Source organism: Talpa occidentalis, unplaced genomic scaffold, assembly GCF_014898055.3.
Source record: "Talpa occidentalis isolate TD23 unplaced genomic scaffold, MPIMG_talOcc4v2.1 talOcc4.10, whole genome shotgun sequence".
Lineage (NCBI taxonomy): Eukaryota > Metazoa > Chordata > Mammalia > Eulipotyphla > Talpidae > Talpa > Talpa occidentalis.
The window spans coordinates 40234770-40253313 of NW_023600993.1; the positions used below are offsets into that span (position 1 = coordinate 40234770).

The 18544-nt window shown below is 39.8% G+C and overlaps 1 protein-coding gene and 1 pseudogene across 8 annotated transcripts in view; one reads left to right on the forward strand and one right to left on the reverse strand.

Moving 5' to 3' along the window:
- The window catches only part of ARHGEF3 (Rho guanine nucleotide exchange factor 3), a 265843-nt gene that overhangs the window by 17627 nt on the left and 229672 nt on the right, over positions 1-18544 (reverse strand). For all 8 annotated transcript variants that reach the window (XM_054694777.1, XM_054694790.1, XM_054694770.1 and 5 more), the window contains 4 exons: positions 6887-7057; positions 3530-3592; positions 1177-1273; positions 945-1021 (listed from right to left, as the gene is read on the reverse strand). In XM_054694777.1, the coding sequence (XP_054550752.1) occupies positions 945-1021; positions 1177-1273; positions 3530-3592; positions 6887-7057 (408 nt within the window). The remainder of the gene's footprint in view (positions 1-944; positions 1022-1176; positions 1274-3529; positions 3593-6886; positions 7058-18544) is intronic.
- Positions 13643-13741, forward strand: LOC119237726 (U6 spliceosomal RNA; annotated as a pseudogene).

The following is an 18544-nucleotide window of genomic DNA, read 5'->3' on the forward strand; positions in this document are numbered from 1 at the left end:
GTTTGTATTAACTGCTTTATGACAAATGAAAACACTTGGATCTGGGGTGGAACATTCAGCACTCATAGAAGGAAACAGTGCACAAGTGGTCGTTGTGTGGACTGAGGCAAACAGAGAGTGCATGTCTTGTCTAAAGTAAACTGAACAGGAGACTATACCCCAGATGATAAGAATACATTGTATAAAAATGAAGAATGATGTAAAAAATATATAAAATAAGTAAAAAAAAATAGTAAATTGAACAAATGAACAATGCCTTATGCAACCCAGTAAGATACAAATTTAGCCCCAGGGTCATAAATTTAGAATGCTAACTCTAAGGCATTCTTTGTTTAATTAGGAAAGGGAATGAATGAGTCATATTGGGATAAAGCTCAGTATAATACCCAATGCTCCTAAAATGCAACCTTGTGTTAAATATATACTAAATGTAGTAATATTTAGTTGTTACTTTATGGAACTACATTTGACCATGAGAGACTCTTGGTAGTCTGAATATAAGTCTTTTTTTTTTTAATGGACAAAAATATGCCCCTGAATTTGTACTAGAATAGAGAGGGTAATAGCTACACTAGTAATTGGTCTCAATTGAATATTATTATTAATAGTTTTACCTTATTTGATGTGAAACTAGTAACAGTTCCATATGTACTTTTACTTATTTTATAGAGCAAAAAGGCCATGTTGTTATCTTTAAATGCAGTTAATCTTTAATAAGAATAAAACTTTTTCATGCTTTGAAGAGGTAAAGCCTAAAAATAATGAAACATTTTACTAGTAAATTTGTTATTTAAATGTTTTCTGATGTGAAACCAAAGTTTGTCAATCAAAAAAAGTCTAGCTAAACTGAAACTAGTTAAAAATAAAAAGGAGTCTAGTTAAAACGAAACTCCACCTAAATTATTAAATTTTATCATCAATCAAGACCAGAGAACTTTTCTTACCCAGCCAACAAGGATGGGACCAACATATTCAGTTGAGCCATCAGGCTTCCGAACATCTCGAAGCTGACTAAGGAGTTCTGGAAAACAAAAACAAAACCCAAAATGCTCATTCAGATATGAACAGGGCTGGAAGAAGTTCCTGGGTTACTCACATGATTACGTAATCATGACTTGTTATAAGACAACTCAATTAAGGTTTCAAGTCACAACTCATCTGGGAACAAAATTATACCTTCGTGTAGAGGAATTAGAGAGTCCAGTGTTCCAAAAATTTGATTCAACTCTTGTTCTGTCATTATGGAGAGTTTCAGCATGGGGTCATGATAGGCCTGCAGAAGAAGGGCAAGAGATGGGAAGTAAATATTTAAAATCAGAGGAAGTCAATGTAAATGGCTTCTGAGAGGTCCTACACAATAACAAAATTTTCAGTTCTCCCCAGCAACTTCTCTCATGCTCTGCAGAAACACCAGATGGGTGTGACTGGAGGAGATGAAGATCCAGCAGACTTGAGCCATCTGTGGTTGTTGAATAACCAAAGCAGTTTTTTTAAAGGCTTTTTAATACTAGTATAGCATACATCTAGGAAAGGGCACAAATCCTAAATTTAGACCAGATTTGATTTGTATAATATATTAAATTAACTTTATTGAAGATGCTGCAGTTTTAACAACTCCCACTTTATACAACAGTTACTAGTAATTCTTTTTCAATTGGTCTATTTTTAAACTAAGCAAAGAAAAAGTGATTAGCACCCTTTATAATAGATTTCAAGCAAGGAGAGGAAAATCTCTGCCCATCTTACCATTTTTTAATGAGAATAAACAACAAGAACACACAATAATACCCAGGGCACTGTAACACAACACAAACTCAGATAGCACAATCCCTGCTTTCAAGGAGTTTTATAAAGCTAACTGGGAAGATGAGAGAAACTCATGGAAATTTAAATCAATGTTTAAAAAAATAGCTCAAGGTTAAAAATAGGAGACATGTCATATGACAGCCAAATTTATCAAATCATTACTTCTCTAGAGGGTAAGAAAATTGAAGCTGCTGTGGTCAAGGGAGATTTAGAGAAGAGCTGCTAGGCAATAAATATCACTGAAGAACAAGCTGAGATTTCAGCTTGCTCCTTCAGGATGGATGGATAAGGATTGTTGAAAGAAAAGAATTTCCAGGAAGACAGGACCACTAAAAGCAAAAGGGTAGCAGTAAAACATCTTAAAATACTTAGGTTTGGGAAATCTTGAAGCAGGAAGGAGGAATTGGACATATGACTAGGAAGATGTTCTTTTCATTTTCCTCTTCCTTCATTCCTGCCTAAAAATCAGTATCTTGGGGGCCTCCCCTGGTGGCGCAGTGGTTGAGCACTGGGTTGTGAAGCTGCCCGCAGCCTCTGCAGCGCAGGTTCAATCCCCAGCCGCCAGCAAGGGTCCTGCTCCTCTCAGCAATTCTCTCACCCTCCTGCGCTTCTGACTGTACCCAGTCAGAATAAATAAATAAACAAACAAACAAACAAATCTTTAAAAAATAAATCAGTCTCTTGGATGTGTCTGAGTAAACCGTGGGAGGCCATATCTCACAAATGCTACAGAGGGGGCTTCATATTAGCAGAAAGTTGAACTAAGTACTCATAAAAGAAGGGAGGCATCTTTCTAACTCTGTGATTCTTGGAGGAGGCTGTGAATATCAAATGAGTCTCTATTTTAGCCTTGGAGGGGTCACTAAACTGGAAAGATTTTTGAGGAAGGTTTGCTGTCATGACTATATGGATACAAGACATGTGTTTCCTCTCCTTTCCCACAAATTATGTGATCAAAAAACCAAGTTTCCATAAAATTTTTTTAAGCTAGCATACCTCACTCAGCCACTTTACTTGTGAGATTTCAATGACTGTTTCTAAGACACCTTCCAGGTGCAGTTTCAGACATCCTTGCCTTCTCTCAGGGTTAAGGATAAGGCCCTGCATGTAAGACTTCTAGGACAAGAAAAGTACATAAAGCCAGGCCTTCACAAATACTTTCTGATTAAACTGAAGTATTCTTTGAGATGCATTAAAACATGCAGGGGAGAACCCCTCAATGTGCCCAGTTCAGGGAGACTTCTTGTTCTGAGCCATTTTCTCATTGGCTGGGTTTGTGCAGCTTCTCAATTTCTGATGATTTATCTGAGCCATAAAGCAAGTGTTCACACACATGCAATTTGCAGCAACATGGATGGCGCTGGAAGGGATCATGCTCAGCGAAATAAGCCAGAAAGAAAAAGAAAAATACCGGATGGTCTCACTCATAGCAGGAATCTAGAAAACTTAAATAAGGGACCAGGAAAATGAATAACTATAAGAAAGTGAAAATCAAAATCAACAAAAAACTATGAACCAGAGACACTTTTTGGGGGGTGGGGGGCGGGAGGGGAGGGATTGGGGTCAGAATGGGGGGGTTGCAATTGTATGGGGAATATAAAAATAAAATTTATTATTAAAAAAAAAAAAGAAAGTGTTCACAAAGCACAATCATACAGTTGTGAAATTACTCAGAGGAAAAAAAATATGAGATGACTCAAATGACCGCTGGATTTGGATTTACCTTTTTTGCCAATTTCAAGTCCTCTATCAAGTCTTCTTCTCCTTGGGAAAGTTCAAAGATTGCCTGCCAGGAAAAAAAAAAATACAGTCACTGTATTCTCCCCTTCATTTATGAAACCATGTTCAAAGGGTTCTGGTTATAGCTTTCAAAGCCCCAAATCTACTTATTTCTTAAATCTTTTGAAGGATTCTTAAAACATTAAATTAACCCGCAGCAAATATATCTAGCAGCTAAAATCTGCAAAGGAAAGGTTTCTGCAAGACTTCTATAAAACATGCTTATCTCTTTTTTTTTTTTTTTTTTTTTTAAATATTTATTTATTTATTTTATTATTTATACAAGCACTGGGTACAGTCAGAAGTGCGGGAAGGTGAGAGAATTCACCAGAGCCAGAGCGGGGAGCAGAGCAGGCAGAAGGACCGAAGTACACTGCTGAGGGGAGCAGCGGGCGGCAGGAGAGGTCTGCGCGCCATGTGGGACCCTCCTCTGGTGGCCGGGGAGCAGCCAGGGATCGAACCGGTGCTGCAGAGGCTGCGGGCAGCTTTGCAACCCAGCACTCAACCGCTGCGCCACTGGGGAGGCCCCATGCTTATCTCTTTGTGGGAGGAAGAGATTCCCACCTACATCACTAATACAAGTCACCTTTCATGGTACACAGCTTTCATGCAGCCAGATGAGAGGGAACTATTTTAGGTAAAATAATTACAGCTTGAGTCATGGATTCCACATCTCTTTTGTGAGTAGAAATCATAATAAATGACTCAGGGTCTGTTATCAGTAATGGACATGGCAGAATTATTAATTTGACCATCTCAATTTGTCTTCTTTCTGTTCAATAGAAGATGAAGCTCAACAGAAAGCCTTATTCCTATCAGCCACTATCTTGAGGTGGGAAGAATCCAGTATTTTATCACTGTATTTGGCAAAGTTCATTCATTCTAAATTACTTCTCCACCCTATACAGTACAATAAATAAAATTATAGGCGCTAACTGTGTGTAAGAGTGTATAAATAAACTGCTTCTAATTTGGCTGCATGAGCCCATCAAAATTTATGAGCTATGAAGGGCAGAGCAATCTCTCACTCTCATCTGGGAGTTAAATTGTCAGCAACATGACATTATTTCTTTTTATTAATTTCTTTTTTAAATTTACATCTTTATATCATTCTGTTTTCCCCCTAAAATTCCCACCACCAGTTCACCCGTGAACCATCACCACAGTCCCTTGTGCTCTTCTCTCCCCTGTTTTGATCCCTTTTCCTCCCCCTCTCTTGCATTTATGGTTGCCTACTAATTTTGTTGTTGTTGCTGTTATTACTGTTATATTTTCCCCTGATTCCTTATTTGGTTCCCCTATATTCTTACTATAAATGAATCCATTCAATATTTTTCTTTTTCCTTCTGGCTTATTTCACTGAGCATGATCCCTTCTAGCTCCATCCATGAGTAACGTGACATTATTAAAAGACTACATATTTGTGGGACTATTGCATTTCTTTCAGACTAGAGGGAAGAAGTGAGCAGGCTTGGAGAACACTCTCCATTCCTGGGGTGGGTAGAGTGCAGGGTGGTGAGTGTGCTCTCAGGCAAAGCGGGCCCAGGCGGAACACAGCGCTGGGGCCAGTTCACGGTGACCCCCCACCCCCTTCCCAGGCCCAATAAAACGAACACGTCATGCCCTTCTGGTACTGTACTACAGTTAACCTTTAATTTGAAATAATTATCGACTCACATGAGAAGTTACAAAAATAGTACAGAGAGGTCCTGTGTACCTATTTATTACCCTGCTCCCCCAAGGGTGGAATGTTACATAACTCTAGTGCAGTATCAAAACCAGGAAGTAGATTGGCACAATACATTCAACTAATAATCTTTACTTGGACTTTCCTCGGATTTCCTTGTATCTCTGTTTTATTAGTGCTCACTTACAGAAATATCTGGCTGTCTAACTGACCAAATGTGATCCCCTATTAGAGGAAAGTCATAGAACTCGACACTGGGAACGCTCCACGCTCATGTGTTTGCAGGGGCAGCACAATGCTACCCTGTGGGCTCAAATCCCAACTCTGTAGCTTTCTGGGTGGGTGATCTTTTGCTCATTGTAACTCAATAATCTTGTCATCTGCAGAGCCAGTCCTTTCCTCCTCCCTTCCTTTCTACTATCAGACTGGACAATTTACATATGGACACTTGATATTTGGGAAAACACAGAAAAGTATAAAGAAAAGAAATTTTTAACCATAGTGTCACCTTGTTATCCATTAAGGTTTTACTATACTTCTTCACCAGTTATTTTCAGTACATATGTTGTTTTTATTCATTTTTAGATAGATAGTACATTAGCATAGCTAAAAATTTACAGTACAGGAATAGGAATGTGATGAAAACTTTGCCTCTTATCTTATTCCAGCCACCCAGCTCCCCTCCCAGGAGGCAACAAGGTTAACAGTTCCTTAAATGTTCCTCCAGAAATATCTGATGGTACTATAAATAAATACATATTCACTTTTGCTTCTTCCATATAAATGGTAGCTCATACCCCATCTTGTGCTGTGCTTTGTCCACTACCAATACATACACCAGCACTTCTTATGTTTCTATAGTTACATAGTGTTCCATGTATGGACACATCTAACCACTCCCTGGTTATAGATCTCCAGGCTTTTTCCAGCACTTGCATACAGCTACACTGTGATGAATAACTGTGCATATACATCCTTTCCTATGTGGTCAAGTTGTCCTGGAAGACAAATTCCTATAAAAGAAATAAGTAAAAAATCTAAAGAGATTTCAAATACTCCTTTTGCCAATGTCAAGTTCTTCACAAAAAAAAAGATACCCCAAGGAGCTTACAAGATGATGCACATGTGAAGCTCTTTGCTCAACCTGGCACATCACAAGCTCTCTATAAAGGGCAATATCATTGTTGTGTAGAGCTGTTAATACAGTGTATGTAGAATACAGGGCGTGAAATTAACTGCATTCTGTAGAAAAGGAGCTTGCCATATGACTGAATCAATCAAAATTTCATAAATGGCATATTTTAGAATATTCTGTAAGTTGTTAATAAAACTGAAGTGATTATTTTTGTAAACTCCAGAATCCTACATAGACAATTCTTGATTCATCTTCTTTGTAAATTCCAATTTTCACATATTTCTTTTTAAGGTAGGGGCCAGACCTACCCAGCTGGAGGCTGGTTCCTCAAATCTTCCCACAAAGTCTGATTCCGTTTGTACTCCTTCTACAAATGCAATGAAGAACTGATTTGGAGGCTGTAGTCCAGACCCCAGCTTGGCTCTTGCCTGTAGCACCTTGTGGCAGACACATGCAGACTGCATGGGTCCCAAACTTACCTCCTGACGTTTGATTTCTTTGGATGTAAGCATCTGATTGACGCACACGTCAAAGGTCTCACTCCACAGCTTGCTATCTCTCCGCTTAGTGCTTGAGGAGGCTGCATTTCTGGACCAGGGTCGGGGGGTAAGGATGTCAGGCCGGCTCTCACTACGGAAGCTAATGGAGCGCTAAACAATGAGAAAAAATAAACCGTCATGGGGGCAACAGGAGGGCTGGGCGGATCACTGGAGCAGCTTCCTGTCACTGACAGCACATAAATCAGACATTCACCAAAAAAAAAAAAAAAGAGGACAATGCCACAAGATCTTTGGGCATTGTCCTGGGCCTATATACTATGGAAAACTGGGCAAGAGATCTCTTTCATGCACATTAGGGCAGTATCCATTCTGTAAGAACTAGATGACAAGGGTTCCACAGCATCATAACATTTCTACTAAAGTCATGTCCTAAGGTAGCTCCCAGAGGACTCCTCCCTGATTCAGAAGAATCAGGGCTATCAGTAATGGGATGTTTTTGTTTGTTTGATTTTGGTAAATCTGGCCAGTGTGCTGTCTTGCCTTCTCTTTCTAGGTACAGAATTCCACTCTCCTTGGGTATACTGTCACCTGGGTTTGAATTCAAGAGACTTTTGAGTCTCTTGAAAACCTCTGAGTTCAAGAGATAATGTAATGGGGAGTTTCTTACAACAACTCTCTCTGGTCACAAAGAAGAGTGTCTGCAACAGGAGAGAATAATGGCACACAGAGAATGGAGGATAGAGAATGAAGGGAGGGAACGAGTTTTACCAATATTGCTCAAGCCCTTGGATCCCGCTGTGCCTAAATCTAGGAAGAGCCATCTTATACTAAGGGATGTATACATTCCCATTTCTGTTTACATTAATCTCAGTTGAGGCTCTGTTAACTTGAAAAGTACTCATATATATACACTAAACACCATCTTAGTAGTAAATGATGCCTATCCCTGAGACATATTTTCTTATTTTCCAAAGAGGTCCCAGTAGTCTTCGGAGTGATCTAAACATGAGATAGCACTGTGGCTAAAACATGCTACCACAGTGTTTTCTCATGACAAGTGCAAATAATGAAGAAGGAACCTGAGTGTATTATCTTAGCCTTCACCCTTAAAGGATTCAACTCATTTACTTGAAACTTTGCCAAATCAATAAGGTGTTGCTGTGCTCAAAAATCACATTGTACCATGTCCATGGCCTTCAGTGTGAAATTCCCACTCCTCATACTGGCAAAGAAGATCTCTTGTAATCTGACCACATTCTATATATCTAGGATAACTTCCTGCCACTCACCCATAGCTTCCTATTTTCTAGCCCTGCTAGGCTATCAGTCATTCCTTAAATGCATCATGCTTTTCCATCCTTCTGTGCTTTCTTCACAGCAGTCTTCTCTTCCTAGAATGATTTTCTTTCATTTCCTAGCAGGATAACTCCTAGCTCTCCTCAGAATATAATTCAAACCTTCCTCTAGGAAGCTTTTACCAATGTTTTCCCACCTTCTCCCAGAGCAATTTGGACATATTTCTGATAAAGCAACGATGGTGTTTTAAAATTGCACTTATTGGTCACTTGTTCTGAACTATAAACTTTTTGAGGGCAGGAACTGATTTTACAAGTAACAGTATGAATCTTCATCATTTAGCTATTTGAAGGTAGCTTCCAAATATTTTGAGATTCAACAACACAATTTAAGAAAGTAAATTTTAAGAGAACATTGTTAAATAATGGCTTGGTGAAATATTATTGTCATTAAGACAATTCTGAGATAATTTAAACAGCTGAAAACCCCTTCTATGTAAGTCAAAATAAAATCAGGATTAAAATCTGTATATGAACAATGTTTACAATTATGGAAAAAATGTACATGAGCAAAGATATACAGGAAACACCACAAAATTCTATTGTTTTTGTCTGATGATGTTATAGGTCCTTCTTATCTTAGTTTTACACATTTTTACCATGCAAGAAAAATGAATAAATGAAAAAATGTAAGAAGAAAACAAAATGTACTTGCAAGAGGCTTCAGAGTATTATCTTAACCTCTGGAAGCAGGAAGAGAGCTCTGTTTGCAAGTAGCAACACGGCAGCTCAGGTTGGCACCGGCATCCCTGCATTCCCAGGCTCATAAATTAGCTCGTGATCATGGGACCAGCCATGTGCTGGTCAAGAAAGTACTTGCACTAAATACAGTTCATTAATGGTATCTCGCAAATCCTTGTGATCTTTCGAAAACAGGCCCTTATAAACAGTGACCAGACTAATGCTTGCACTCAGAATCAATTAGCCACAGGCAGAGAAAGGTCAAAACAAGCAAGTGAGTCATCAAGTAACTTGCTCATCTCAGTTTGCGGACAGCTACCAGCCAGTCATAGGAGTTAAAGAGCAGAAAAAGAGGAAAAGATGAAAAAGAATATTCAAAATGAAAAGCATTTACCACTTTCACTTGAGAGAATCAATCACCCATCTAGGTGCATTTTTAATCCCTGACCAATTCTGAAACACCACCCCCCACCAGCCCAGCTAGAAAGTAATTTACACCTAATTTTAAATTTTCATACATTGTCAAGTAAATAAAATTAAGTACAAATCTCATTTTCCCAAGTCCACTTCCCAGTAATTGTGACTAAGTTTGTTCAAGAGATTTCAAAATTTTATCCATGCACTTGCTAATAATGACAGAAAATGAAATTTTTTCATTCAATAATGTCTTTCCATGATAGTATATAAAACTCACTTTAAAAAAAAGTATATATTGAGGTGAAATTCATATGACAAATTGACCATTTTTAAAATAATTCAGTGACTTTAAGTACATTCACAATATTCTATGATCACTACCTCTGGCTAGTTCCCAGACATTTCCATCATCCCAAAGTCAGTTTTTTTTAAAGATTTATTTACTTATGCATACAAGAACTGGGGTACAGGCCAGAGTTGCAGGGGGTGAGAGGATTCACCAGAGACAGAGTAGGGAGCAGAACAGGCAGATCTACTGGAATACACTGCTGAGGGGAGCACTCTGCACCATGTGGGAGAGCTCCCTGGTCAGGGATCGAACTCATGCAGCATTGGCTGGTGATAACTTGATAGCACAGAGACTTAGCCTCTTGCACCACCAGGGAGGCCCCCAAAATCAATCTTTTTAACAGCTACAGGGTTAGTATCCCACAATTAGATGGACCACATTATTTAATTAGATCCATCTGAAGGGTGTAAAAATATTTCTTGTCTGGCTGTTATAAAAAGTGCCTCAGTAACATCCTTTATGTGTTCATGCTGGTATTTCTGTAAGGCAGGATCCTTAAGTAGAATTCCTTGGTCTAATAAGCTATCAACATTTTAATGTTTGATACATACTGCCAAATTGACTTTCAAACAGTCTGCTCACATTCCCCAGAAAGGTATATGACCGTACACTCTCATCAACAATCTATATTACCAATGTGGTAGGGGAAACAACTATACTTTCAGTTTCATGTGCTAAATGTAAGACTGAGTACATTTTTACATGTTTATTAAAAAATTTCCCAGAAAACTGGAGATATTTCACTGGCTGGGAAAAAAGACGTGAGTTATGCGAGGTGAGTTCTACCATTAAAACTTTGTCATTTGGTGTTTCCTTAGTGATTGCTGGGCTCTGGGTACTCAGGGGAAAAGCATGGGGTGGGCATGAAATTCACCTGGTATATTACAGGAGACGCTGTTATATCTGCCCGTTTAGCACTGTCAGTGAGTGTTCTCCATCCTCACGACTACAGTTTGGTCCACCCTGCCAAGTTTATTCCCACTCTACTGATGAGGAAACTGAGGCTCAGGCAGGGTAGGGCACTTGTCTTAGGCAGGATTCAAAACCAGATCCATTTGACTCGAAAACCTAAGCTCTCTCTGCTATGGGGGTTGTACCTCCTGCTTACATGAAATTTATGCATTGTGCAGGAGTTTTCAATGAGATGGGTTTCAGCTCCTGCTTTCTAGGAGTTCAAATCTAGCTAAGAGGAAAGGACGCATTTGCTTGCTTTTAGGCATAATGACCAGGTAGCTCTTTGAACAATGAAATTTCCAAACGTACACCTTTTGTTAGACTGGATTAAAACAAACATTCTGTTTTTTACAAAAATCCACTCAGAAGGGGGGAGGAGGTAGAAAGGAGAAATAAAGAATGCTGGTCAGTTGTGCTGTCAGCCATTAACTGGCTCATGGACAGCCAGGTCCAAGTCCTGGGCACATATTCACAGAGGCACTGGCCATACACCATGACCTCCGCCCCTGCCAGTCATCAGCACAAGTGGACACAATTAGATGAGAGGGTTGGAGTTAGGGGAGAACACGTGACTACTGCTAGAAGAAAAATACCCAAAGAAGAGGATGTCTCTTGAGAAAGGAGAACAGCTATGTCCCTTTCACTGCCCACACACCCTCGATTTAGTTTTCTCTATTTTTACCACTTGCCATATGATATAATTTACTGCTTTGTTTGTTTCTGACATGTGTTTCCTGCCACTAGAAGGTAAGCTCCTTGGGCTTCCCTGGTGGCACAAGGGGTTAAGTCCCAGCACTATCAAGCTATCTCTAGCCACTGCAACACAAGTTCGATCCCCGGCTAGGGAGCTAACCCACAGTGCAGCAGACCTCTCCTGTCTCGCCTGCTGCTCCCCTCAGCGGTGTATTTCAGTCAATCTGCCTGTTCTGCTTCTTACTCTGTCTCTGGTGAATCCTCTCACCCCCAGTACCTCTGGCCTACACCCCAGCTCTTGTATGCATAAATAAATAAAACAAATCTTAAAAAAAAGTAAGGTAAGCTCCTTGAAGGCAAGGATATCTTGATACTCAATTCACTGATGGTTTCATCAGCAACTGGCACACATTAGGACCTCAGCAACTTTGATGAATGAATGACATGCTTGTATGAGTGGGGCACCATGAATGGAGCTCTGCTCTATCCAACAGGTAAGGATTCCTACTCTGTTTTACAGACATGGAAACTTGAGGCCCAGAAAGGATGACATTTTGCTGAAGGCCATACAGCTGATGAAAGCTGCTGCAGAATTTAACCTCAGGCCAATGGTGAACTCAGAACCCACTCACCCCCATTTTACACCTAATAGCCAACACCATCTAAGGGTAAAATTCAAAGTGGGGTAGGGCACATGTGCCCTAATACAAAAGTTTCAGGCTACTTCTTAGTCTATGGCAGGGTTTTTTAACCTTGCCACCACTCATATTTTGGACTAGAAGTTCTTTGTTGTGAGGAGCTGTCCTTTGCATTAGGAGATTTAGTAATATCTTTTCCCTCTAACTAGATGCCAGGTGTGCCCCCCACCCCAGTTGTGACAAACAAAACAACTCCAGGCAACACCAAATGTCCCCTGTTGTGAAAAACTGGTCCATGGTGAGGAGGAGAGGCTCATTTCAAAGTGAGGGATCCCCCCACCCCCCGGGAATGCATAAAAACAGAAACATGTACATAGATTCTTCAGGTGTGGGAGTTTGGGGCCTGGAATGAAAAAAAATGTACCAGGGCAAGTGAGTTTCTAGGAGGGAATCCGGCCTAGGAAATGAGTCAAAAACTTAAAGCTCATAATTACTAGTAGCTACAATAACAAAGGCCCTAGCAGCTTCAGATAATGCAGATTTAGGAACAAGTTGCCTACATTTATGCCTGAGATGAGTATATGGAAAAAATGCTGCAAAAGGCACTGTCAGGTAGGAAAAAGAGCCCCCTTTACATGTGTCAGAGGAAATGCAAACCCAGCAGGCTAGGCACAATGGAACAGATTTGATTTGTTAGTGCCACCTGTTCAGCGGGGTGCTCCCTTATCCTTTCCCCAAAACAGAAGGTCTCTACAGCCAAAGACAACATGCTCCAATAAAATGAATTCGAGCCAGGGAAAATCTCTATACTTAGTACTGCTATTTTGTAGCAGATGGTTTATGATAAATAGACTGGAGGTTAGGGTGGGACTGTCGGAGGAAAAGTTCCATGTTGCTACTACACTGAATGTACAGTGGTTACTGCTGTGACTGTATCCTGGAGTCAAACAGCATCCTGGAGTCATCTCTCATGTAAGTCTTGATGAGAGCAAACTTAAACTGAGAAATAACACTTCCCAGCTGTGCAGCTTCCATCACATTTGACCCTCGCGCTAATCCTAGGAGGCACTGGTCAGGTTCTTATATTTTGCCTTCTTTTAATAAATGTGAAATCTGAGAACCATAGGATTAAGTGATGGAATCAAAGTCAGTGCTGGAACAGGAACTGAGTCTAGTCTTTTGACTACAAAACATGGAATTGTGTTAAGAACACAGGCTTGGGAGTAAAACAAACATCCTTCAAGTCAACCCAGTAGTGAAGGACCTTGAAAAGTTAATCTCCCTAGGTCTTAGTTCCTTATCAGGAAAATGCGCACAGTAATAAGTATTGACAAAATTGTGAGGATAGATAAGATAAAGTATGTCAAGGACTCAGTCAAGTACCTGGTACATGGTCAGTAGGCAATGGATGTTACCTAGCCTGTTATACCATAGGCTGCATCGCACCATTAGGAAATAGCAGACACATCTCTGAACAACTTGGATCAAACAGCTCCTTGTAGGACACCCATGAGCATAGCTTACAGCAAGAGAACACCCCTCAGCAGCAGAGTATTAAGGTTTTGAAACAGCCTAAAATGTCCCCAAATAGGGGTTAGATAAATTAGAGTATAACCATAAAGTGGAATATTATACAGTAGTTAAAAACATTCTTTTGTGCAGCACATATACTAAAACTGAAACCACTCAGAGGAGATTAGCATGGCTCCTGTGCAAAGATGGCATGCAAATTTGTGAAGGATTTTTTATAAGGAAAAGACATTTTTTCTTGTTATTTATCAAAAGATGGATGTCAACTAAATTTTGGGGGTAATCATTTTATGATACGCAAATAAAGTTATACTATACACTAAACTCAGTGCCAAATGTCAACAGATCTCAATACTACTGGGGAAAAAATTCTTTGTGAGAAAAGTTTAATGATAATAGAAAAATCACATGTAGAGTAAAGAGAAGGAAGATCTCTATTTAAAAATAAAAAGGTTAACCCTTGGATGATGGAACAATGAGTGATTTTTATTTTCATCTTCATCCTCCTCTACCTTAATTTCCAGATTTCCCATAATGAAGAGAGATTTAAAAAGAAAAAAAAATCAATAGGCAAATATGCAAGGTCATGACATCAAGTCAAAAATGGTGTTCTGCACATAAAATTATGTTTCTAGAATGTGGTTCTGATTGAAGCACATTAAAAACATGGCTTAAGAGGTACAAATCACAATCCATAAAAATGTCTAACCCCAAAGACAGTGCAAAGAGAAAGCTTTCTGTATCTGGGAGAGATTCTGAGTAGAATGAGCAAAAATATGAGGAAAATATTTGGTTCTAGTATGGAAAACAGTGTACAATTTGATCAATGTAAACTAAAAATTAGGAAACCTTCCAGAGGTTTGGGGCAACAGCCCAACCTCTTCATTGGGCCCTATAACATGGCTTTTGCACAATAATATTAACAGTAAAATATTCCATATGTTGAAATGGAAACCATGACTTTCCCCACCATAGCAGCCAGGTGGGATGCTAGAAACCCAATATCTGGCTGTTATTTTTAGATTCTGGCAAACTGCTGGCTTTATTATAACCAAACTGACTTTTTATGACAGCCTTCCATGGGATAGGTACTGTGAAAAACCCCACACAATCCCAACTCTAGCACTTAATCGCTGTGTGACCTTGTGCATATTTTTCAACTTTCAAGTTTCTCCCCTATAAACTGGTGAAGAATCCTCCTTGCAGAGTGTGGAGATGAACTGAGGGTACAAACATTAAAGTACACTGCATGGAAACTGGTTCCTTAAATACTCAGCTAATGGAAACTGTTAAAAATAATTAAAGCTTGAAATTTTAAGAGTCAACTATTATGATGGTGTATTATTATTCCAAGAGTGTACATACACACAAATAAAGCTTCTGTATCTGCTATTTAACTCACGATCAAGAACTTTTGTCATTGTATGCGGAATATAAAAATATAAAAATAAAATTAAAAAAAAAAAGAACTTTTGTCACGGTTGTAGGAAGTATATGGCAATGAACCAATGGGCTAAATTTGAGCTCCTTAAAGAAGAAAATCATGGTTGCCAACACATAGAATTAATCATATTAAGTGCTTCCATAATCCTCCTTCTTATTTTTACATGAGGCATCAATCTTTCCATAGTCTTTCCTCAGACTTGAAATTCTGGCCTCCCTCGTGGCTTAGGGGTTAAGTCTTAGCATTAGCACCTCTCTGGCCTGAGTTCTATCCCTGGCCAGGGCGCTCACCCACGTACGGCACAGCAGAACTCTTCTGTCTTGGCCACTGCTCCCCTCAGCAGTGTATTTCAGTAAATCTGCTTGTTCCAGTCCCCACTCTGTCTCTGTAGAATCCTCTCACCCCCTGAACCTCTGGCCTATACCCCAGTTATTCTATGCAAAACAAAACAAAACCTTGAAATTCTCTTTCTTCTCTTCATTTGAAGCATCTCTGAGCCATTCCAGGTCCAACACATTCTTCCACCTTTGCCAGGCAGCCTTCATTAACTTCCCAGGCTACTAATAAGCTCCCTCTCTAGGGTTAAACAAAATCATTTCTAGATCTAAGGGCCAGGGAATGAAACAATCAGAAACTGTGCTTAGCAAAAATTCTTCTTAGCCACAACACTCCTTCCTGGAAGGAATATAAGTATGACAGGGGACTTGTTTTCTATTGTGAAAGAGCCCAGTTATATCACATTACCAAGTGGGAACCCACTGTCAGCTTCTGGGAGAGGCTAGGGTAACCAGCAGCAAGTCATCTTGTGAAAATGTCACAGCAATAGGAAAAAGCTGACAAAAGTGAGGGAGAAATATGACTGAGTCTAGAATTAGAATATGAGAACACAGAAGCAATTCTGCTCAAGACAGATAAACATCACAAATAGAGGCTTAACTCCAACTCTATCAAAAATGTTCACACCCTTTGACCAGAATTCTACCTCTAGGAATATAATCTAAGGAAAGAAATGTATACACACACAAGATTTGTGATCAGGATTATTTAAAACAGGGTTATCTACAAATGGTGGAAAAGTGGAAACAATGTAAATGTTCAACAATAGAAAAATGATTTAATAAATTGGTATATCCTTTGGACAAAACATTATTGAACGCACTCAGAATTGGGCCCATGAAAAATATTCAATAACATAAAAATATATTCTCATATTATAAGGTTAGCATGTTAAGACAAAAACAAGTTAAAAATAGCATATATGGTGTGTAGACATACACAGTACGATTGTGATTTTTAAAAGATACATATCAAGCATATATACATACACACATATTAAAAGAAAAGATTGCTAAATACATATATATGCCAAAATGTTAACAGAAGTTTTTTGATGATGGGGAGCTAAGGTTATAAGTGACTTTCACTCACCTCCTTGTGATTCTCTATATTTTTCAATGGTATTATGTAATCAGAAAGGAAGCATAATAGGAGGTACTTAAAAAGCAGAACATTCAATAGAGTTATTTAATATAAAAATCTTCACAGCCTAAATATCCACTAATAGGAAACTAGTTATGTAAAACAAATCACATCGACACAGAATAATATATATTCAGTCCATTACCATCACATTTTCCAAGAATAGCTGTGTGGTATTACTTCCCCTTAGAACAAAATTCTCATCCAGCTAAATGACAAAGGGAGGCTGAAAATGAGAGATGGAACAAAGAACAGAAAAAGCACGCAGACATGAACACACACACAAATCCCAAGATAAAGTGCACGAAAAGAAACAGGAATTTTAACTTCGATAAAAGGTACAACCCCTCCAAGAGGCTGGCACAACAAGGAAGAGGAACCCTTTACGCACCTAAGTGCAAAGCTTGAAAACTGAGGCCAGAAACTGATAACCCCTGTCCCCACAGGAGCTTTAATCCAAAAAAGTGAAGAGTTCATACAAAAATAAGGCTGGAGGACCCCAAATTAGGCTGAGTGTGTATGTTCCATAGTTAGACCTATATGACCCTGGAGGGAAATTATTAAAATACCGGGGCTGTTTTACAGTGGAAGACCATATGTGTCCTTTTCTATTTCTCCCTTTCTGTGTTTTTCCATAATGAACATATATTTTTATAATGGAAAGGAAATAAGGTCACCATTCAAAGAGAAGGGAGTGTACAGAGTAAGGAGCAGAGTGCTCCACAGCATGCCCTGGACTCAGCTCAAACGAGCTACCCAGCCGTGTGCAGCCATGGGGGAGGCCGGGCTCAGTGTGTGCTGGCCCAAGGCGGGCTTGTCTTCCTCATGCCACATGAGGAGCAGAGCACGCAGACTCCTTTCAGAGCCAGATTTCCTCTCCGACAGGCCAGTGGGGGGATTTATAGGCCCAGAGGGACTCAGACATCTGTGCTCCAGTCTACCAGCAGCCCTAGCCTCCCCATCAGAAGCAGACGAAGCGCCATGCAGTCGGCAGTCCCTCCCCAACTTCCACAAATGCTGCCTTTGTGCTGGGACCCAAGTCCCCAGTCCATATGGGGCACAGGAGAGGAAAGAGAGAACAAGTTCTGCAGTGTTTGCCGAACCGTTGTTGCAAGGACCACTCTCACATTTGTGATTGGGCATTTAACCTTTCTGGCAGCCCCAAGCTCACCTGATATCCTCCTGGGTTAACTTGTGGTTTCCAAAGGAGCCACAGGAAGGACTGCTAAGTGTTCCATTATTGATTAAAACATCATGTTTGGGTTTAAGTCACCTTTTCTCCTATAATAAAAGGAACCCATTCTAAGAGAGACAACTGAATATTCAAAGGGGTATAGATGCCTCTCACGGGCCAGGAGTCACAGACATGAGATCCTGTGGTAGAAAACCAAGCTGCTCAATTGCAGGCCACAGTAGTAGGCAAGTAACACACAGGTATAGATAAAGAATGAATGACTGCTGAGAGGTTTGGGGTAGACCCTCCACTCCCTGTTCTCTGTTCTTCCTGTTTAGAATGGACATCGAGACCACAAAGGCAAAATGGGAAAGGGTGTGAGGTTGGCCCACTTTGTATTCCTTTGGGGCTTTGCCCTCACCCTCCCTGCTGCTCAGGTTACTTTATCATCTTACCCCTTCTAGCTGGAGAGGGAAGCAATAAAGTCATGAGGTAATTACTAGGATGCTAGGACTGGAAATAATTCTGCATGTGCCAAGGCAACTGACAGGGAGATATTTGGGGGTAAGATGCCAATCTCCAAGCACCGCAGACCAACCTGCAAACATGGCTAGCTCTGCGTATAAGCCTGGGGGAACATTTCCATCTTGTGAACCCCCAAGGACAGGCTCAACCCACAAGCTTAATTCTCAAGGTCTACTGTGTCTATGTACAGAAACATTATGGTCTATTTCTGCTGGGTTGAATCTGTCTAAGAAGTGGAGCCCTGAGTGGGTGATTTATCATGAGATTTTTATAAGCAAATTAAAATGATTATTTTTCCAAAAGAAAACAGATTTTTAGGAAACAGTCTCCACATATCAGATCCCGATCTTGGATCTGCCTTTCTCATCCCTCTTTAGGCTCAGTCTGTTGGTTTTCAG